The 21,426-nt window shown below is 50.3% G+C and overlaps 1 protein-coding gene across 1 annotated transcript in view; it reads left to right on the top strand.

The window, feature by feature from the left end:
- RIMBP2 (RIMS binding protein 2) overlaps positions 1-21,426 on the top strand; it is a 233,707-nt gene that overhangs the window by 164,422 nt on the left and 47,859 nt on the right. Inside the window, exons 6-9 of the mRNA XM_070386334.1 lie at positions 7,436-7,640; positions 12,330-12,475; positions 14,533-14,609; positions 20,087-20,196. Of these exons, the coding sequence (XP_070242435.1) occupies positions 7,436-7,640; positions 12,330-12,475; positions 14,533-14,609; positions 20,087-20,196 (538 nt within the window). The remainder of the gene's footprint in view (positions 1-7,435; positions 7,641-12,329; positions 12,476-14,532; positions 14,610-20,086; positions 20,197-21,426) is intronic.

Here is a 21,426-nt window from a genome sequence, read left to right as displayed (position 1 = left end):
AGTCACCATCTGCAGTGATTTTGGAGCCCCCAAAAATAAAGTCTGATACTGTTTCCACCGTTTCCCCATCTATTTCCCATGAAGTGGTGGGACCGGATGCCATGATCTTCGTTTTCTGAATGTTGAGCTTTAAGCCAACTTTTTCACTCTCTACTTTCACTTTCATCAAGAAGCTTTTTAGTTCCTCTTCACTTTCTGCCATAAGGGTGGTGTCATCTGCATATCTGAGGTTATTGATATTTCTCCCGGCAATCTTTTTTTTTCTTTTTATGTCAAAGGATTTTTAAAAATTTTTATTATTATTATTTTTTACTTTATAATATTGTATTGGTTTTGCCATACATCAACATGCATCCACCACGGGTATACACGTGTTCCCCATCCTGAACCCCCCTCCCACCTCCCTCCCTTCCAGCTTGTGCTTCCTCCAGCCCAGCGTTTCTCATAATGTACTCTGCATATAAGTTAAATAAGCAGGGTGACAATATACAGCCTTGACGTACTCCTTTTCCTATTTGGAACCAGTCTGTTGTTCCATGTCCAGTTCTGACTGTTGCCCATAGAGGACAAAAGATCTTAGCTTCTGCTTATGGACCCCTACCGTGCCTGTGAGAGTCTGGACTTAATAGTTTGTTATTGTCCTGGAAGGCAAGTTTCTTCCCCATTTTACAGATGAAGAGACTGAGGCCCAATGCGCTTCTGTGACTTGCCTCCAGGTCCCCTGAGTGAGTGAGAGGAAGGTTGGCGATCTACACACAGCCCAGAACCTGGAGTCAGACAGGCTTACATCTGTCCTGCCACTTCCTGGGTATGTGACCTTGGTCTTTAGTCCATCTGGCCTTGTTTTTCTCATTCATACAACAGGCTCCATCAACTTACCCCTGGAGTCTCTCTGGCCATCAGCAGTCATGCATAGAAAGCCCCCAGCAGGACCCAGCACATAGCAGGTTTTCAGTAAATAATAAATAGCATCACAAAAGTTGTTTACACATAAAGATACTGCACGGAACAGCTTACTCCCGAATCACTGCTACGCAGCGACCCAGCCCTGCCAGGACGACCCCGACCCCTGACTTTGCTGTGTTAAGTATTGAGAGTTCACCGTGTCCCTGGATTCTCAAAACGGTCCTGGTTTGGACACATTAGAGAGCACTACCCCCTACTCATTCGCTGCCTTTTACAAAGCCCCAAAGTTTTTCAGATGAAAAACCCAGAGCAGAGGACCCTGGGAGTGCTAACAGGCACGTCTTTGGATGTATTTTCCTTCATCTTTATAAATACTCACAGCCAAATTTGCAAGTCTCCGCTGTTTATCCCAATTAGAGTTTACTTGCCCGATGACTGTGCCATCTGTTCCTGCTGCGGTCAGAAACGCAGCCGCCCTCCGCTCCTGATGCTGCAGGTGGTGGGTCTCTGGGGTGGAGGGAGCGGAGCCAGGGATGGGGACACGCAAGCAGCCAGGTTAACTCATGTGGGCACGGTTCTGCCCCCATCAGCCTTGCCACCCAAGCCAGAGGGATGGTGCCCTGCATCCTGAGGTCAATATTGACATCCCAATAAGCCGACCAGGGCTGATCAGTGGGGTTGTTGTTTTCTTTCTGCATCACTTGGTACTGGTTCCTTCTGGTAGCGGCTCGGGGGTCATGGGAGGGACTCTGCCTCAGCTGCCAGGCTCAGCATCAGAGACCCAGCCTCTGCCAGCTGCAGCCAGGCCCTGAGAGTGTGTCCGCAGAGGAGGCTCTGGAGGAAAACCTGCCTCCTTCCTGGAAGAGGGAAACATCAGGAAAGCCTGGGAAGTCTCCAGAGGAAACACTCACTTATGAGACGTTCTTTGTGTTTCCTGGGTCCCTATGTCTCATCCACTAGCCATTCAGACCTTCTCCCCCTGAAATTAGTGAGAAAAGGCATGTGGCAGCTGCCTGACTTTTAGGAACCAGCATCCTTATTGCCTTGAAGCCATGTCCTCAGATACCCAGAGGAGAAACAAAGCAAGGAATTGAAAAGAGGGATAAACCATTAGGTGTGATCACACAGGACTCTTAGAATCCTTGGGGTAGAAATGTGAGGTGGGAGAGGGTTAGCCCTACAATTTTACTGCCAGATCACAATGGAAGCAAGTCTCAGACCACACTGTCACACATGTGCAGACATGTATTACAAAGCACTGGTTGACAAGCAAGCACAAAGCAGCACTTCCTTCTCTGTTCCCTTGGGAACCTCCTCCACCAGCGCCCACGGAAACTGAGGAGAAGACCCTGGTTCTGGTGGCCTCGGGCAACCAGAAATCTGCCGAAGCAGTATCCACACAGAGGACCATTTATAGATCCAGCCTTGGGGTCCATCTCCCAAAGTATACCAGTGTTTGCTTATGTTGCTCAGTCATGTCCAACTCTTGGCAGCCTCATGGACTGTAGCCTACCAGGCTTCTCTGTCCATGAAATTTTCCAGCCAAGAACACGGGGGTGGGTTGCCATTTCCTTCTCCAGGGGATCTTCCGGACACAGAGATCGAACCAGCATCTCTTGCGTCTCCTGCTTTGGCAGGCAGATTCTTTACCATGGAGCCACATGGGAAGCCCCCAAAGTATACTAGCCTTATGCACTAATCATTCAAGAGTGGGGTAGCACTAACATACCCCTTGTTTTGAGTACCTTTCATTTCACCAATGAATGGCCACGTCTCCCCTGCTTCAGGCCTAGGTAAAAGCTCATCATTTACCAATTTTCTTCTGACATTGCCCATACTAAGTGGGCATGCCTAGAGCTGGAGGGGGATACAGGTGTTGTATAGCTTTGGGGCAGCTGCCCCTGGTGCACAGCCTTCCTAACATCTGCATTGACCACACCTGGGGTGGGATTCTCATTTCTGGCACCGGTTGCCCCAGAATGAAGTTCTAGTCCCTGGGTATATGCTCTCCATCCAGGAGAACTGTAAACTATAAATGCCAGAGCCAGCAGGTCCCGGATTCTGTGGGGATCGTCCTGTGTGTCTCGCACTTGGGTGGGTGCAGCTGGAGTCCATGCACAGGGCCATGAGGGCATCCAACCCAACCTGACCTGGCGCTGGCTTTGCTACCCATGTAGTCATCTTAAGCAAAGTGGCAGCCCCCTGGCCGTGTCCATCTCTACAGGAGCCATGTCAGACAGTAAGCCTCGACATACCCTCTGACTATTAATGACTGAGAGATTTTTTCTTTTACATTAAAATGAAGATTCTTTGCCTCTCTTGGAAAACTGGAAGTTTTGCCCGGGGTGGGTCTGGCCTGAAGCTAAGAAGTAGACATTCCTCTAGACAAAACGAACATGCCCTGGTTCACCATGGTCCCCAGAGATGCTATGGGTTTGCCCTGCTCCCCTTCTCTCATGGGCATCCCCCACCACCCCTGTGGATGTTCAATTTATAGCAATGGTTAGACATCACCTCTGATCCAGGACCTTCCCCTCATCACTCACATCAGAGCCGACCCTCCTTTCTACAGGCATACCCTGTGGCAGCTGCCAGGGGAAGTTGCCCACCACAGTCCCCATCAGTGAAGAGGACCCTGAGCAAAGATTTGCTCTTTGGAAGGAGACCCTCCGAGAGCTCGGGTCCCGGACTGGCAAAGCGGTGGTACCCAGAAGGTGGAGTTCACAGTAGTACCTAAAATGTGCAGTGGTCCATCGCCTCTGCGTGAGCACCAGCGTCTCTCACTGGTTTTGTCTGAGTCCCCCAGGGTCTGCTGGGAGCACACAGTCTCCCTTCTGCCATCCCCATGCCCCACCTACCCCCACTTTCCGCCAGAAAAGCAAGTCAAGAGCTCAGATGCCAAAAGTTTAACTTCTCTGTGCACTGCTGCTGAATTAAATCTTGGAGTTTTGGGTGAAGTCAAAAATGATGGCTTTATTGCATTGCCAGGCAAAGAAGGACACAGTGGGCTCACACCTCGAAATACCATGTGTCCCCACTTGGAGAGGGTATGAGAAGTTTTATAGTAATAGTTCAAAGAGGGCATGATCAGCTCATGGACATTCTTCTGGTGGGTTGGTGGTGAGATAAGGGGCAGTCAGCATCATCAACCTCAGGTCCAACTGGTCTGGGGTCTGCTTGTGGGCAGCCTACCATCCATCATTAATCCTTAGCTTCTCCCACCTGGAGAGAGTTCAGTGTCTGCAAAATAGCTCCAAGATACTGTGTCTATCTATTGATGGGGAACCAGGACCCTGCCCCAAGGCTGCACTACTGTTTTTCGTGACTGTTTCTCCCTGGTCTTTCAACCCCTCCCTTCCCTAATTAACAACTATTGGGATCTGCCTCTTGGAACTCAGGGAAGGTCATGGAGACTGAATGAAGATTATTTCCTATAATCAAAGAAACAGGGGACACAGAAAGGCTTTGTGTCCAGGAGCCCCACAGGGCCCTGCTCGGTATCAGCTCCTGCCCTGGGCTGTTTCCAGGTGCCTCAGATGCCTGACCTCTGTGTGGGCTCCTGAGACCTTGGCCGCTCTTAACCCGCCAGGCCCCTAATCTGATGTCCCCACACACCAGCTGTTCATCCACCACCTTTGAGGTTTTCTCTGTATCTGTCTGCCACCTACACAATTATTTCATATTTTCTTTAAATCTGTGCACTTTCTAAAATTCTATTTTGATATAATGTGAGATTCACAAGAAGTTACAAAAATAGCACAGATGGTTGCTGCATAATTTCACCCAGCTCCCCAAGGATAGCATCGTAGGTGACTGGAGCACACTGTTGAAACCGGGCAGTTGATATGGGTACAGTGTCAGTAGCCAAACTACAAAGTCATTCTTTGTCCTTCCTCTAGTGATAAATTCCATGGGATTTGATGGTGCATATACATTCACATACCACCATCAGGAGTACAGATGGCTCCACCCCACCAAAGTCACACCTTCATATTCCTTTTTTTTTTTTTTTTTGGTGGTTGCCCTGGGTCTTCGTTGCTGTGTGCAGGCTTTCTCTAGTTGTGGTGAGTGGGGGCTACTCTTCGTTGTCATGCACAGGCCTCTCATTATGGTGATTTATTTTATTGCAGATCATGGACTCTAGAGCACAGGCTCAATAATTGTGGCTCACAGGCTTAGTTGCTCCATGGCATGTGGAATCCTCTTGGACCAGGGATCGAACCCGTGTCTTCTGTATTGGCCGGCGGATTCTTATCCACTGGACCACCAGGGAAATGTTACTTCTTAAAAGTCAGACCCTTCCCCCAACTCCAGACCCTGACAACCACTGATCAGTTTTCCATCACTTTAATTTTATTATTTCACAAAAGTTGCATCAATGAATAATCTGTTTTTTTAGTTAGGTCATTTTTACATACACACAGAGGATATACACATGAAGGATTTGATGGCCAGTTGCATTTTTCTCAAGCACATTAAAATGAGAATGTGGCCGTTTAAATAGTGTTATATCCTTCCACAATCACTTCACACCCCCACCCTACCCCTCCACACACACACATGCACTACCATGGCAGCTGGTGGCACACCTGGATGAACAGGTGATCTCAGGGCTCTTCTAGTGCTCTTCTAACCCGAGGCTGTTGGCAGCTGCTTTTCCCCACCTGAGGACCTTGGAGCAAAAGCTCAGCCTTGGAGCAAAGTCTCTTCTTCAGGACTGAGCCCAGAAGAACCAGAGTGCTTGGCCTTGAGGCATCTGAAGTTGCCATCCTGGGGTCAGAGATGCTTCCTGGCACGTCCTGCATCTTTGCAATGGGTGACCTAGGCAGGAGGCAGATTGCTCCCTGTCCACACCTGTGCCTGTAGGAGCCCAGTGTCTCCTCTGTGTCTTCCTCGCTGGAGACAGCCATCACGCCCAAGCTCATTCAGCCTTTGAAAAGAATCTTGCCAATTATTTTAACGTATCAAAGAAATTAATTATAGGTTTGGGATTTGTTAGGTCTATTTTCAGAATTCCATGATCTCAGACATAAATAGCACTTCACTCTGGCCTAAGGAGCTGAACGCTTAATACCAGTGGAGGTGGAGAGGGAGAAGGTGGGGAGGGAGAAAGAAGAAGAAGACAGCATCGCTCTACCACCATCCACATCCCTGTCTGCTCACCTACATGAATCCAGACATCTCTCAAGCCCCAGCTTGGTACCAAACTCTAGTCTGAGTGCTGAGTGAGAAAGAAGGAGACAGAAATTCCTGCCCTCACGGAGCTGAGATTTTAGTGGAGAAAGTCAGACGATGCACACGGTTAATAATACAGCAGATGACGTTGTCCATTTATCACAAAGGAAGGGAGACGAGGCAGGACCACCACGCAGATGGAACAAGCCACTGCCACGAGGAGTGTGATGCCTGCAAATCAGGGAGTCCTCTCTCTTCATCGCTTCAGCAAATGTTTATTGAGCACCTAGGACATGCCAATATTATGCAAAGCATTGAGGATCTGTCAGGACCAGAAAGCACAAGCTTGGCGCTTAAATGATCTAAGAGAGAGATGAGAAATAATCAGGGAGCTACTAGAATGGAGGGTGCTATGAAGGGAACAGCAGGGGAGGAGGCAAAGTCGACCGTCTATGTGCCCCTTCTCAGGTGGGCGCCCAACTGTGGACCCGTGCAGGGAATTCTTATTGCAGGAGACAGAGTTTTGCTTTTGCACCAGGGGAGGAAGTGTAGGGAGTATGGATCTCGGTTCTCCAGGAAGGAGAGTATGGCAGGATCATGCTCACCCAACTGAGAACCAGAAGCAGGCAAAGATGGGCGTGTATGGGGATACTGCCCATGGTACCCTCCCTGCCATGTGTACCCAGGGACGCTCCCGCCTCCCTAAATATCCTCAGTGTCTGCAGATGGCAGTGATGTTGCTAACCCAAGCGAGCAGGTAGCAGTTCCTTTTAATGCTAAAGCAGGGTGCCCTGGGGTTCTGCAGTTTAGGGGCAGAAGCCTACACCAGAAAACTGCATCAGTGGAGTTAGCAACTGAGCCATCCCCAAAGCTGGGCTCTCACCACCTCCTGCTCCAAATTTCAAGCAGCTACAGTGAGGCGTGCCAACCACAAAGTGCCCGGGCTGCACACAGAGCCGAGAACAATCCGCTGTTGGCTGAGATCTGAGTGTTTGCAGGGTTTCTTGGCACCTGTGCTTTCCCACGTTTGCCCTGTGAGAGAATCTGGCTGACGGCCAAGCTTCCAACCGACAGGAAGCTTGATTTGCTCAGCCACCATTCTCACGTGGAGGCAGGAGGCAGCCCCACCACCACCACCACCACACACATGCACACATGTGTGCAAACACACTCAGGCCATACACGTTCATATGCACACACACATACTGTCATCCACACATGCACACACAACAGTCAGTCTTGTACACACACGTGCAACGCACATACATGCACAGACACACACTTGTGCGCAGACGCATGGGGCCCCAGAAGCCCGGGCCACCCTCTAACTGTGTGTCCGGGTCTCCGTGCGCAGTGCAAGGTGCGGGAGCTGGAGGAGAAATGCCGGACGCAGAGTGAGCAGTTCAGCCTGTTGTCCCGGGATCTGGAGCAGTTTCGCCAGCACGCCGGCAAGATCGACCTGCTGGGCGGCAGCACTGTGGCCTCCCTGGACGTCCCGTCGTCCCCCAGCAAGTCTTTCCCAAGGTTCATGAACGGACTGGCTCCCTCCATTGGAAAAGGTAAGTGCCTCCCTCCCTTCCTTTCTCTCTCCCTCCTGCCTAGGCCTTGATGGAGAAGAAGGTGCAGCCAGCAAGCTGGGAACAGCTGGGCACAGCCAGGGGTGTGTGACAGAGCCTGTCACAACACCCGAGGGAGTGACCAGCATAGCAGGACTTGGGATGGTACAGGGGCAGCTGGCGTTTCCCATGCATACTCGATGTACCACCCTTGATGGGTGTGAATCAGTGTAAGCTCCCTCCCAGCTGCTCTGAGCCCTGTTATGCACATGACACCGGCCCAGGTGCCCGGAGGATCAGCCAGCCAAGCGGTGAGCTGGGACTTGGACCCAGGGACCTGGCTCTGGGGTCTGCATTGGGACCTGCCAGGCGGGCTGCTCAACTTCACTTGTTTCCCTTCTCACCCAGCGACCTCTTGATGACATTGTGATGTACTTGGAACTTCTGTTCCAACAAAGGCAACAGCAGTACCTGCGGTGAATGTTAATGCGTTCCCATCACATTTGTGTTCAGGAAGCAGAGTGGAGAGCGGGGAGACTTCACTCTGCGTGGTTCTGAGGGATCATTTCTTGATCACAGAGGCATTTAATGTAACCTCAGGGGAAGTTCCCAGTGTAGACAATGAAGTACCCTACTCGGTTAGGGAACTTTCTCTCCAGTGAAGGTTAAACAGGTCACAGGCTGTTTTCTCCTGTAAAGCAGTTGACTTTTTTTATTTTAGGGGACATGTGTGCCAGAACCCTACTTTTGAATTCCACAAAAGGGAGGGAATTTCCAGATTTCTCCCAGTTTTTGTCAGAACATAGGATAAGTTCTTCTGGGTGCTTTTTATTATTAAAATGAGGTGCTGCAGCATGTATCTTGATGAACAATGTTTCTTGGCGTACCCCTCCTTCCCGCTCCCTTTCCGTCCTGCGCATGCATTGGGAGAATGCAAAGAGGCCATGAAACACAAGACAGGGAAAGGGAGGTCCCCCTGACACCACCACCACCAAGTTCCGAGCACAGGGTACTCCCCAGGCCATGTTCAGGTACCGAGGCTGCGATGCTGTGCATATGGCAGGCCCTATGTGGAGCCCCTCTGGGTAGGGGGACACAGACAAGACACAGGGGCACAGATGAGTAAGGAGCCACTCGCTCAGACAGACACGAGCAGTCAGGTGACAAGAGAGCAGATGACCCAGCGCCATTTAGGATGATCAGAGAAGACTGCTTCCTGGAAATGAAGTTTGAGCCATGAGCCCTGAAGATGAAACTTTCTCCAGTCCCCACTGGATGGGAAGGTCTGTGGCTCAGGGCTCACATGAGCTCAATCACGCACAATTTTCAGGGTCCCCAGGTCCCCAGCATGGTTGATGAGTCCAAGACTCAGTAAAGAGTTGTCCTCCTGGCTCAGACCTGTTACAGAAACACAGGATGAGCATAGAGTGGGTCCTGAGGGAAAAGAGATGGGGCATCTGAAGAATCCACGTGCAGGCATCCTATGCCCTCCTCCTCCAGGAAGACCACCTGGAGTGCCCACTATGCAACAACAACAACAACAAAAATGCAGCTATATGGATGCAGTGATGATGTCCAAGGACACCGAGTAGATACAGCATACAGGATCTGTTGGGCACTGGTCATGTGGGCACCTCTCTCCAGCATACGCCAGAATACCAGACTGCCCGAGCTAGGCAGGCACTCAGCACAAACCAGGTTGGGCCCACAGTCTAGTTACAGGGAAATGCCCCGGTCACCTAGGGAGCCTGTCCCACTGGTGTAGGGAGAGGTTTAGAAACTGCGCTCCCAGTCACAGTGCAGCCTGACTTGTCAGCAGACCCTTCTTAAAGTAGCAGCCCCAGGCTTCCCTCCATGTGAATTCCTTTCTGCACAGCATGAGAACGTGTTAGTCCAGGGCAAGATCCAGGGCAAGCTCATGGGTCACTGGAGGGGGAGCAGTGATTGACCTGAGTCATCTGGCGTCCAGATTGATTTGGAAAAACCAATCTGATTTGTGATGGAGGAAAATGGATGCTGACTAAGAATAAAACAAACAAAACCAAAACAGGGCTGTGTCTCTATTAAGGGAGTTCTAGACCCTGGTACCAGAGTAGGTTTGCACCAAGGCTTCTGTTTAGGCGTTTGGAAGAGCCATTGTGCTCAATGACCAGCTCCTTAGCCGGGCATACTTGGCAGCATCCTTAGAGCATGCTTGCTATGCTGGCATCAGTGGCCATGGGAGGAATGCCTGCAAGGGGGCTTCCTCACGCAACCCTGAAGTCCTCCTCAAGGTCGTTCTTTGTTGGCAGATGGCAGGGACCACTTTAAGAATGAGGGTAATGAAGAAACTCCCTGCTGGGCTGGCCTGTCTTCCTTATGCAGGAGAGGAGGGTGGGGGATGGAAGGAGTGGGCAGGGCCAGTTCAGAATCAGAGCAGGACCAGGCCAGTGTGCTGCACGTCCTGTCGGGGGCTTCCTGCCTAAGGCTGGGTCAGCCTGAGGGTGAGGAGGACAGGACCACTTGATTGTGAGCCCCTGGTTGGGACTCACCTTCTGTGCAGTAGAGTCACCCCTGCAACCAGCAAGGCTGGAACCTCACAGGAACAGAACTATCCCTGGACATGTACTAGGAAGGGGGCGTGTCATCTCGCAGAGCCACCCCTCCATCGCCAGCTTCCTTCCAGTATTGGAGCTGAGTTTCGGTGAAACACCAGATAAAGTCATTGTTTTGGGCTCAGTGGCCATATTTCCCAAAAAATATGTATCCTGAGGCATGCAGATCACAAAGGAACATGCAACTGAGAGCATGACATGATTTTGTGTCTAATCTCACATTCACTTAAAGAGCAGAAGGACAGGTAAACATGCCACAGGCATCAGATTATTTTTCTCTAGAAAACTGGATTTGTTTAAGTAAAATGTAAATAGGAGGCAACTCTGGTCATTTCACCCCTTGCTCCTCCCAGCAGCAGTGTATCAGTCAGGACAGGCTAGGTTCAGCTGCAGTAACAAAATCCTCAAATTTCAGGGGCTTAAAACAGCACAAGTCTCTCTCTCTTTTGATCCTGCTCCATGTCCACCTTAGACTGGATCAGGGAATGGGTTCCACACTGTCTTCACTCGGGAATGCTGAGCCTCCTCTGTCTGGAATGTTCCATCTCAGGGGAAAGGAAGCATAACAAATTAGACACTGGCTCAAAAGGGCTTCCATCCCAAAGTAGGACACGTCACTTCCACTCACAGGTCACTGACCTGGATGAGTCCCATGTCAGAGTGACACCCTTCCACTGCAGCACTGAAGCAGCAGGCCGCATCCTCAGCTGACTTCCTGAGGCTGCAGGATTTGAGAGTCGATTCCCTGAGTAAATACGGACTTTGCACCTGCTGAATGCCGAGCACTGCTGTGGGCATTAGGGATCCTGGGCAGTGACCAGGGCCAGGCTGCTGCTCCCTGGGATCTGGCCTCCTCGCAGGGCCCGGGGGTCTACTTCAGTGTCAATTCTCTGCTGCAGTAATGCTTTGCCACCGTTTTGTTAATCATACTGGGCCTGAGGGGGTGACCTCCATGCAGTCTTTGTGGAACACTTCTTACAGTGTTTGTTTCTCCTGATTTGGGCTCAGTGAGTCATCTTCCTCTGTGAACCAGTCCCCATGATGGGAGAGCCACAGCCAGAGGCTAGACAAAGCCAGGGAAGGGTGTCTGCAGCCCACTGGGCAGCGAGAACTCGGGGAGGGGGAAAAATTAATTCTGTAATTCATGTCTGATCCTAAAAATACACTCCTGACTTTAATCCAACGGTCTGGGCCAGCACTGATCAAGGGTCTCGATTCTCCCCTGCCCGCCCCACCTCCCCCCCATAGTGCCTGGGACAGGGCCAGCAACCCCATGAGGACAGGATGGGTAGAGATCTGCTTGGTCCTAGTGAATCTCTTATCAAAAGTATTTTTCAGCCGTAAACCTGACCATTTGGCCACTTTGTGTATGTCAGGACTGTTCAGGTTGTATTATTAAGAATAAGTGACAGGAAAGCTGACATACACTAGTGTGAGCAAAAAGGAATTTATTTATCATGTAGAGTAGATGAAGATGGCTTAGCTTCAGGTACGGCTGCGATGGTTAGATAGCATCACTGACTCAATGGAGATGAATTTGAGCAAACTCCCAGAGATAGTGAAGGACAGGGAAGCCTGGTGTGGCGCAGCCCATGGGGCGCAAAGAGTCGGACACAACTTAGTGTATGAACACACAGTTGGATTCAAGGGCTCCAACCATGCCATCTGGACCTGATTCCTGCCTCTCCACCTTCAGCTCCTCCTTCTATGAGCAGGCTGCATTGTCAGATGGAGTTTCCTCCTCCTGGGGACAGTGTGGCTGCTGTACGACTAAATCTCATTTCCTTTCTGTTTTAAGCTGGGGAAAAGGAGAGCCTCTTTGCTCATGACTCCCACGAAGGTCTCTCTGATGGGACCTTCCCATCTTGCGTGCAACACTATCTCCACCAAACAACCAGTGTAGCCAGGAATGGACTCTGCCAGATGGACGGCCCAGAGCAGAGGGTGTAGATGAAGAGTGGGAGATGGGTGGGTTCTGAAATGAAAATCAAAGGCTGATGCCAAAGACAGGAAAGACCCACAGGGAAGGCACATGTCCAGCGTGCTTTGGTTATTTCCTTTGTACCGTCTTTCACATCATTCCAATGTTCGTGTCCAGGTCAAGAGAGTGCCCTTGGAAGCCACACTGTGATCGGTGAATATATCCGGCCCCTCCCGCTCCCGGGTGACAAGCCGGAACCTCTGTCCGTCAAGCCCACCTTCCTGTCAAGATCCGGTGGCCCAAGATGCAGATTTGAATCAGACGTGAGTCGTGTCCTGGCCTCGGCCAGCTGCCCTGCTACCCATGATGTGGGCTGTGGCTGTGGGTGGCCCTCCCACCCTCTCTCCCTAGTTCCCTTTCTGCCTTCACTCCCATTAACCCATCTTCATTGACCACCTACTCTATGCCAGGGTGTGAGGGCCCAGTTTGCAGACAAGGGAGTCCCTGCTTTAATGGGCAGAATGACCATAAATGAGTCAACATCTAAAAGTCGGCTAACGGTGAATGTCCTGAACCCAACAAGCAGGGACGAGGCAGAGGACAGGGCGGCCCTTCTCAGACTGGCCATGGACCATTTGTGGTCTATCTATGAGCAGGAGCCCAGGTGAAGGCCGCTGGGCTGGAGAAGACCTGGGGATGGGGTGGGAGGCGAGTTGAAACCTCAAGCAAGCTCTCAAATTTTGGCTCAGTCCAGGCTGAAACCACTGAAAGACCCTGAGACGGGAGTGCTGTGGCCTAACTCCTGCGGAGCCCACTCCAGAGGGGAGGGGTGGGAGTGTGTTGTGGGGAGGGAACAGGCAGGAGTCCCGGGTCTTTTTATCCTGGGGTGGGGGGCAGAGGAGGGGGCTACACATGACAAGTCACAGTCACTCCCACCCTCCCCTGGGAGAAAAACCACCCACTCCTCCAGCTTGGGGCCCTGTCTTACCCTCCCCACAACCCCAAGATGGTTGTAGCCCCCATAGGCAGAGAGGAGTAGGGCAGGGGGAGGGGGCACCAGGAGAAAGGAGCTCGGTGTTGCCTCCTCCATGCAGGATTCCCAGGAGCACCAGGCACCATCCATGTGCGAGCACTCCCCTCCCTGTATGGGGTCCTTGAGGGCTGAGGACACAGAGCTTGGGCTAACTTTGTCCTCCAAGGAGCCTGGCAGGCTCTGGAGCAGTGACCATCTCAGGCCTTAAATCACAGTGCTCACCACTCTGTGAGAGAAGATGAGATCTTTTTTTAAGTGGCTCTTTATATGTTGTTGTTATTGTTTATATTGGTGTATATTTGATTTACAATATTATATTGGTGGCAATAGTGGTAAAGACCCTGCCTGCCGATGCAGGAGACGTGAGAGATAAGAGTTCAATCCCTGGGTTGGAAAGATCCCCTGGAGGAGGGCATGGCAACCGCTCCAGTATTCTTGCCTGGAGAATTCTTGTCCATGGGACAACTCCCATGGACAGAGGAGCCTGGCAGGCTACAGTCCATAGAGTTGCAAAGACTTAGCATGTATACACCACACATAGTTGATTTACAATATTATGTTAGTTTCAGGTGTACAGCATAGTGATTCAGTATTATTGTAGATTATACTCCAGTATAGATTATTTCAAGATAATGATTCTAATTCCCTGTGCTATACAGTGTATCCTTGTTGTTCTTTTATTTTGTATATAGTAGGGCATAACTGGAGAAGGCAATGGCACCCCACTCCAGTACTCTTGCCTGGAAAATCCCATGGACAGAGGAGCCTGGTAGGCTGCAGTCCATGGGGTCGCGAAGAGTCGGACACGACTGAGCGACTTCACTTTCACTTTTCACTTTCATGCATTGGAGAAGGAAATGGCAACCCACTCCAGTGTTCTTGCCAGGAGAATCCCAGGGACGGGGGAGCCTGGTGGGCTTCCGTCTGTGGGGTCGCACAGAGTCGGACACGACTGAAGTGACTTAGCAGCAGCAGCAGCAGGGCGTAACTGTTAATCCCAAACCCCTAATTTATCCCTCCCTCTTTTTGGTAACCTAAGTTTGTCTGTGTTCTGCACATACCTTCATTTGTGTTATTTCTTAGATTCCACATAGAAGTGACATCAGACAGTACTGGAGGAGATGAGTCCTTTATAAATGTTCTCTGTGTGACCCAGGAGCCTACCCTGTCTCTGGGGCATGCCCAAAACTGAGAACCCAGGTGTGGCAGAATCTCATGGTGGGCAGAGTCCTCACCATGTGAGGCTGAAAACCCTGGGGAGACCATGGAAGAGATTTCCTGTGTGTTTCCAGCATGAAATGTGAAGCCTTCGGCATCAATAACCTGCATATCCATTGTCTTTAATAGATGGATAATGATCGGAATTCCAATACCGCCAAGCAGAGGTACTCGGGGAAGGTCCACTTGTGTGTCGCACGCTACAGGTAAGGGCAATGCTCCTCTCTGCATCCTCCGAACATCTGTGAGGGTGGGCGGCCTCGGGGCAGGTGGGGTGATGGGTAGGACACTCCATGAGCTGATAGGTCCCTTCCCCGGCACTGAGAAGAGGCGGGAGTTCAGCCAGGCTTTGGAGAATGCCAAGAGATTGTCTTTGGGAGAAAAGTTATGACAAACCTAGACAGAGTATTAAAAAGCAGAGACTTTGCCGACAAAGGTCCACATAGTCAAAGCCATGGTTTTTCCAGTAGTCATATATGAATATGAGAGTTGGTCCACAAAGAAGACTGAGAGCCGAAGAATTGATACTTTTAACTGTGGTGCTGGAGAAGGCCCTTGAGAGTTCCTGGACTGAAAGGAGATCAAACCAGTCAATCCTAAAGGAAATCAACCCTGAATATTCATTGGAAGGGCTGATGCTGAAGCTGAAGCTCCAATACTTTGACCACCTGATGAGAAGAGCCAACTCACTGGAAAAGACCTTGATGCTGTGAAAGATTGAGGGCAAGAGGAGAAGGGGGGCGACAGAGGATGAGGTGGTTGGATGGCATCATCAAGTCAATGGACATGAGTCTGAGGAAACTCCAGGAGACAGTGAAGGACAGGGAAGCCTGGTGTACTGCAGTCCATGGGGTCGCAAAGAGTTGGACGTGACTTAGTGACTGAACAAAACAAAGAGTTTCTCTGTTCTGGTAGACAGAGTTTGGATACTGTGTTAGTTTCTCAGGGCTGCCATTCAGAACTGTCACCGATTGGATGGCTTAAAACCATAGAAGTCCATTCTCTCCCAGTTCTGGAAGCCAGAGGTGGGAAGTTGAGGTGTGGGTGGGACTGTGCTCTCTGAAGCCCCCAGAGGAGGACTGTCCTGCCTCTCCCAGCTGGCTGTCAGCATCCTTGAGGTTCCTCAACTTAGATGCCCCACTCCACTCTGCCCCATCCTCCTGTGCTCTCTTTCCCTCTGCCTCTATGTGTTCCCTCCTCCTTTTACAAGGACCCCTTCCATTGGCTTAGGGCCCTCCCTACTCCAGTACGACCCCATCCCAACTTGATCACACCTGCAAAGACCCTATTTCCAAATAACCTCACCTCCACAGGGGCCAGGACGTAGGATCCGAACATCTTTTTGGGGTGATGCGATTCACCGCATAACAGGCAGCAAGCTGAAACTCAGAAAGTGTTATCCTTGCCCAGAACACCCTGCTCAATGCCTTTCCAGCATCTTTCCTGTCTGTCCAGTGCCTGGCTGCATCACGCAACCGTCACGGCCAGGGAGCTGAGCTCTCATCGGAGGACCCATGTGTCCGTATCCACTAACGTGAGCCAGTCTGGTCATGGATGACTCTCAGATTCCTGGTGGTCACCACCGAAAACTTTGAGATGGGTGAGGGTTAGCCACCTGGCTGCAACTTCCCTGCCTGGTTATAACGCAACAAGCCTCCATCCAAAGTCAGCCATGTGTACAGATACGAATGAATCAAATAGTCACAAAAAGCAGATATGGAAGTCAGACTTCCAGTACTTTATGCTTAGTAAAGACCCGGGCTTTTGTCTTCCTAGACTCTCCAGTGACCCTCTGCAGGCCGGGCTGGCCAGGGCAGGCAGGGCAGACGCCACTGCCCTCTTAGTTGGCATCAGGCACCAGAGTCCCACCTCAGGGCTGTGCACAGAACTGCTGAGAAATCAGACTTCAGGAGCTATCACCAGTGGCGTGGATGCCTCCCGCATGAGATGTTTAGACTTTGTTCAAGCAGAGGTGGTAGGGGATGACCTATCCATATACCTTCAAAGCCTTTTGCTTCCTCCACTGAGAATCATCTCGAATAACTGATCTGCTGATCAGTAAATTATTTTCTGCTGATCCACTAATTTTACCAGTGCACACCCACTTCTGACATTGAGATGATGGAAGCCTATGGAGAAGCCGCCCTGGGCTGGAGAGTCCTGGGTGAGGATGCCAGACAGCCCCTGAGGAGGGTCCCCCATCTGAAGGCTGACTGCACCCACGAGCATCCTTCACATGGTCTGTGGGGACATTGCCACAGTGCCGGGGAGAGCTTTGAGGACACCAGTCTGGGGACCTGGGAAGGAGGGCTTCCACCTACCCCGTGTCTGATTGGAGGATGGTTCTTCCTGTGTGTGTGTGGAACCAGGCTGAGCACAGCTGCTCAGCACAACACACCCTCCAGGCCAGTGAGTTGGAGTTATGGCCGGGATGCTGAGCTGGCTTCGGGTTTGTTTTCCTCACCAGTTTTGTTTCCCTTCCCAGCGATGAGCCTGGTCCCTCAAGGCTGCGGGGGCCGTGTGCCCGCCAGACTCACCTTCCTTTCACTTTCCTGGGAAGACGAGACCTCATTCCAGGGAAGGTGCCCAAGAGCCAAGGCACCCAGAGTCTGGATTCACAGCCAGCATGAAACCAGGCAAAGAGAAAGCACATGTGGTCAACCAGTGTGCTTCCAACATGAGGTCACCAGCCAGAGCCAGGGTGCTCAGCAAGCTCCATTTCCATCCTCTGTGTGTTCCTGGTGGTGTATTTACCACCCCACCCCACCCGCAACCAGATGGAGCACATTGTAAACTGTGCTATCTTCCTGATGCAAATGCCCCAGGGAAGTTACTGACACAGGAAGACCCTCAGAGCACTGGATGATGTTCCTGGACCTCTGGTCTCTAAGGGAAAGAGTGGCTTGGTATAGTTAAAACCTCACAGGAGAAGATCAGGAGGCCTTCATTCTGGTTCCAGCTGCCTGCCGCCTCAGTCACTTTGGTCATGTCCGACTCTTTGCGACCCTATGGACTGTAGCCAGCCAGGCTACACTGTCCATGGGATTCTCCAGGCAAGGGTACTGGAGTGGGTTGCCATGCCCTGCTCCAGGGGATCTTCCCCACCCAGGGATCGAACACGTGTCTCTTAATGTCTCCTTCACTGACAGGTGGGTTCTTTACCCACTAGCCCACCTGGGAAGTCCTCTGGTTCCATACCCCCCCTCTTAATGAGCTTATGACTTTGGATAAGTCATCACAATTGGCCATGAACATTGAGAATAATAATATTAATATCATCTCTGCATTCCTCACTGGGCATTAATAGGGATCAAATAAAGGAAGTGCTGGTAACTCACGGGGCTGCTGGTGTGTAACCATCATCACATCACCATGATTAGTTACAGCAGACTACTGCTGACTGAAGAAAAAAATGCATGACGTAAACGCTGTGAGTTACATTTTATTCAGGGCATCACAAGGACTGTGGCTTAAGAGACAGCCCTTGGTAGCTCTGAGAAACTACTCTGAAGAGTTAGGGGAGGAACCAGGACATATATGAATTTTTGGGCTGGGAAATTCATGTACTCAAGCATTAAAATAGTACTGAAAGTGAAAGTGAAGTCGCTCAGTCATGTCTGACTCTTTGCAACCCCATGGACTGTAGCCCACCAGGCTTCTATGTCCATGGGATTCTCCAGGCAAGAGTGCTGGAGTGAGTTGCCATTTCCTTCTCCAGGGGATCTTCCCAACCCAGGGATCGAACCCAGGTCTCCTGCATTGCAGGCAGATGCTTTACCCTCTGAGCCACCAGGGAAGCCCTATGGATCACAAAGAACACATTTCTCAAGTTAATGATTTTAGTGCTTTTGTATGTCTGGGAAGATGCCAGAACCTGGAGTCACTGAAATTCTTTCTTAAGATGCCCATCTTACCAAAACCACAGAAGCCTTATTCTATTTTCCCATCCCGAATCCTTCAAGGGCACACTGTCCCTGGGTGGGCCTAAGGGCTGTGGCTTCACCCCTTGTGTGACAGGACAATGAGTGAAGCTGTTCTTTTGTTTACCCAGTCATCTGCCATGATCAGTCATGCCACATTTTCTTTTTCTTGATGAGGCGTTTCCTATTTTAATTAACCAATCTTTTAATTATAAAATTAAAAATTCATCTCACAAGTTCTTTTTTGCAAGTTGAAGGTGACTTTTTAAAGTGTTAATTCCAATATTTTGAGGACTTGAAAAGGACATTTTTATAGTCCTGGTAGAGAGGGGAAGATAAAATGTGCATCATTTTCAGTATATTTTGCTGAACATACCCAAGACCTTCAAAATGTGCATGGCTTTGGCCAAACAAGTATGCTTCCTGGGGACTCATCTTTAGGAAGAAAGTGGGCAAGTGAGCAAAGATATGTTGACAAGAACATTGGATGTAGCACTGATTATATCAGCCAAACGTTTGAAGAAATATCCATGCCCAACATGGGATCAATTAAAGAATATTAGTCTACCCAGTGGAATATTATATAACCATTAAAATGGATATGATAGAGTCTTTCATGAGGGAAAAGATAATCATGTCATATTGTGAAGCCTAAAATGTACACAGATAACTAAATAGTATATGTCATACAATTCTACCTTCCCTCAATAAAATGTATTGAAACATTATAGAGTTAATTACTTTATTTTTTTTTTAATTTGCCTGTGCCAGTGTTAGTTGCAGTATATAAGACCTGGTTTCCTAACCAGGGATTGAACTCAGGCCCCCTGTACTGGGAGCCTGGAGTCTTAGCCACTGGACCGCCAGGGAAGTCCTTAGTAGCATTTTAATTTGCTTACCAATTTAGAAGCCTGTTAAAACATATACTTTGGAATCATTTAAACATCTTCTGGGCTTTCCAGGTGGCACTAGTGGTAAAGAGTTCATCTGCCAATGCAGGAGACACAAGGGCCATGGGTTTGATCCCTGAATTGGGACGATCCCCTGGAGAAGGAAAATGGCAACTCACTCCAGTATTCTTGCCTGGAAAATTCCATGGACAGAAGAGCCAGGTGGGTTGCAGTCCAGGGAGTCACAATATAATTTGGAATTATATGATTCCAGAGAAGGCAATGGCACCCCACTCCAGTACTCTTGCCTGGAAAATCCCATGGATGGAGGAGCCTGGAAGGCTGCAGTCCATGGGGTCGCTGAGAGTCAGACATGACTGAACGACTTCACTTTCGCTTTTCACTTTCATGCATTGGAGAAGGAAATGGCAACCCACTCCAGTGTTCTTGCCTGGAGAATCCCAGGGACGGGGGAGCCTGGTGGGCTGCCGTCCATGGGGTCACACAGAGTCGGACACGACTGAAGTGACTTAGCAGCAGTACACTGAGCACATGTGTACACACACACAAATGACATCTGATACGAAGGACTCTGAGTATACAGCTTGGTTGCAGAATTACCATTTAGCTTTAAATCTGTGTTAGCTGAGACATTAGTGGTCTGAGTTTTCAGAGCACACACAACTCACAGGTACCAAACCATTGCATGGGTCTAAAATATACAGGCAAAAGGAAAAAAATTTTTGAAAAGAAAAGAAAGAAAAAGAAAATATCCAGGTGACAGCAGACAGGAGGTCTCCGCGCTCTGGAAGGGATGGGCTGGTGTCAGTCTCCACCCAGAGCCTCACCTAGTGGGTCTGTCTCTCCCTCTAGTTATAACCCCTTCGATGGGCCCAATGAGAACCCAGAGGCTGAGCTGCCCCTCACAGCAGGGAAGTATCTCTACGTCTATGGAGACATGGATGAGGATGGCTTCTATGAAGGTCAGTGAGAGCCTGGTGGGCGGTGGGCACATGCAAGCCAGGTCAGGGCCGGGCCCCGATCACTTCTGGCCGCCCCAGTCTCCTCTCTGACCCTCCTGCCCTTCAGAATCACGAGGTGTCTGTTCTCCTTTTGGTTGACTGAGTAGGGTTTCCTATTTTTAACCCCAAGCAACCCTCTGACACGGAGTGCACACCATCTCACGTTCACGTCCACGGAGCTTCCCAGGAGCTACTGCAGACACGTGGGGCTGACAGACAAGTGTCTCCCCACACTGTCCCCATCTTACTGCACAGCACCGTCCCCACAGAAGGGCCAAGGCTCCTTTCAGGTGACCTCACCTGGTTAACAGCACTCCCATTGACCTTCAGGCTCTATTGTTAACTTTGGGCGGTCTGGCCTCACATCCTGTCTGACCACTTCCTTCATGGGCACTTGCCATGGTGTAAAATCAGGAATCTCCCAAAACTCATACTCTTGGTCACTTTTGTAGCTAGAGGATGAGCATGTAACATCCCCAGCAGCTTCCTAAGTCCAGATTTCTCGGTTCCCTAAACTTTTCTATTGCCCTAATAGAAGAGTCTTGGTTTCCTCTGAGCAGAAAAAAACTATTTCTTACTAAACAAGCCGATTTCTCTTTCATGACCTCATGAAGTTTTCTTGGAGTTTTCAGCCACACTCTCGGCTCTTGGTGTTGATGTCTTGGCCTGAGGTCTGGTAGCCTGAGGTCAGCAGCCCAGCCTTAGCTGGTTTTCTGTCTGGGAAGATGCTAGAATCTGAGATCCTTGAAATTCTCGCTTTCTGTTTGCTACCAGGGGAACAGAGGCATGGCTGTGACTGGACCACCTGAGAAATTTCACCAGGACTAGTGGCAAAACAGTTTGAGCTCTTAACATAAGTTCATGTTGCCGTCACCGAGGGGCACATGGGGGAGAACCGTGTGCCCTGGATGGCCTGTGTGCCAGGGTGGCTGCCAGAAAACCCTCGCTGGAATTCTCTAGAATATTTGCACCAGCACTGTGCCCATGTAGACTTTCTGGAGGCTGGGTTAAAGGCAGGCGGCAAGGCTCAGTGCTCTGTCCATGTGACAGGGGAGAAGTATCTCCCCTCACTGTGCAGATAGAGGTTCACAGTTCCCAACGTGAGGGGTGGCTGTGAGGATAAATAAGGAAGAAGGTGTGGGGTCTGAAGTAGGGGCCTGGTACATAGGACTTGCCGTCACTCCCATCCCC

Source organism: Bos mutus, chromosome 17 (assembly GCF_027580195.1).
Source record: "Bos mutus isolate GX-2022 chromosome 17, NWIPB_WYAK_1.1, whole genome shotgun sequence".
Taxonomy (NCBI): domain Eukaryota; kingdom Metazoa; phylum Chordata; class Mammalia; order Artiodactyla; family Bovidae; genus Bos; species Bos mutus.
The sequence above is the reverse complement of the archived record's forward strand: the minus strand, read 5'-3'. Positions and strand labels throughout refer to the sequence as shown.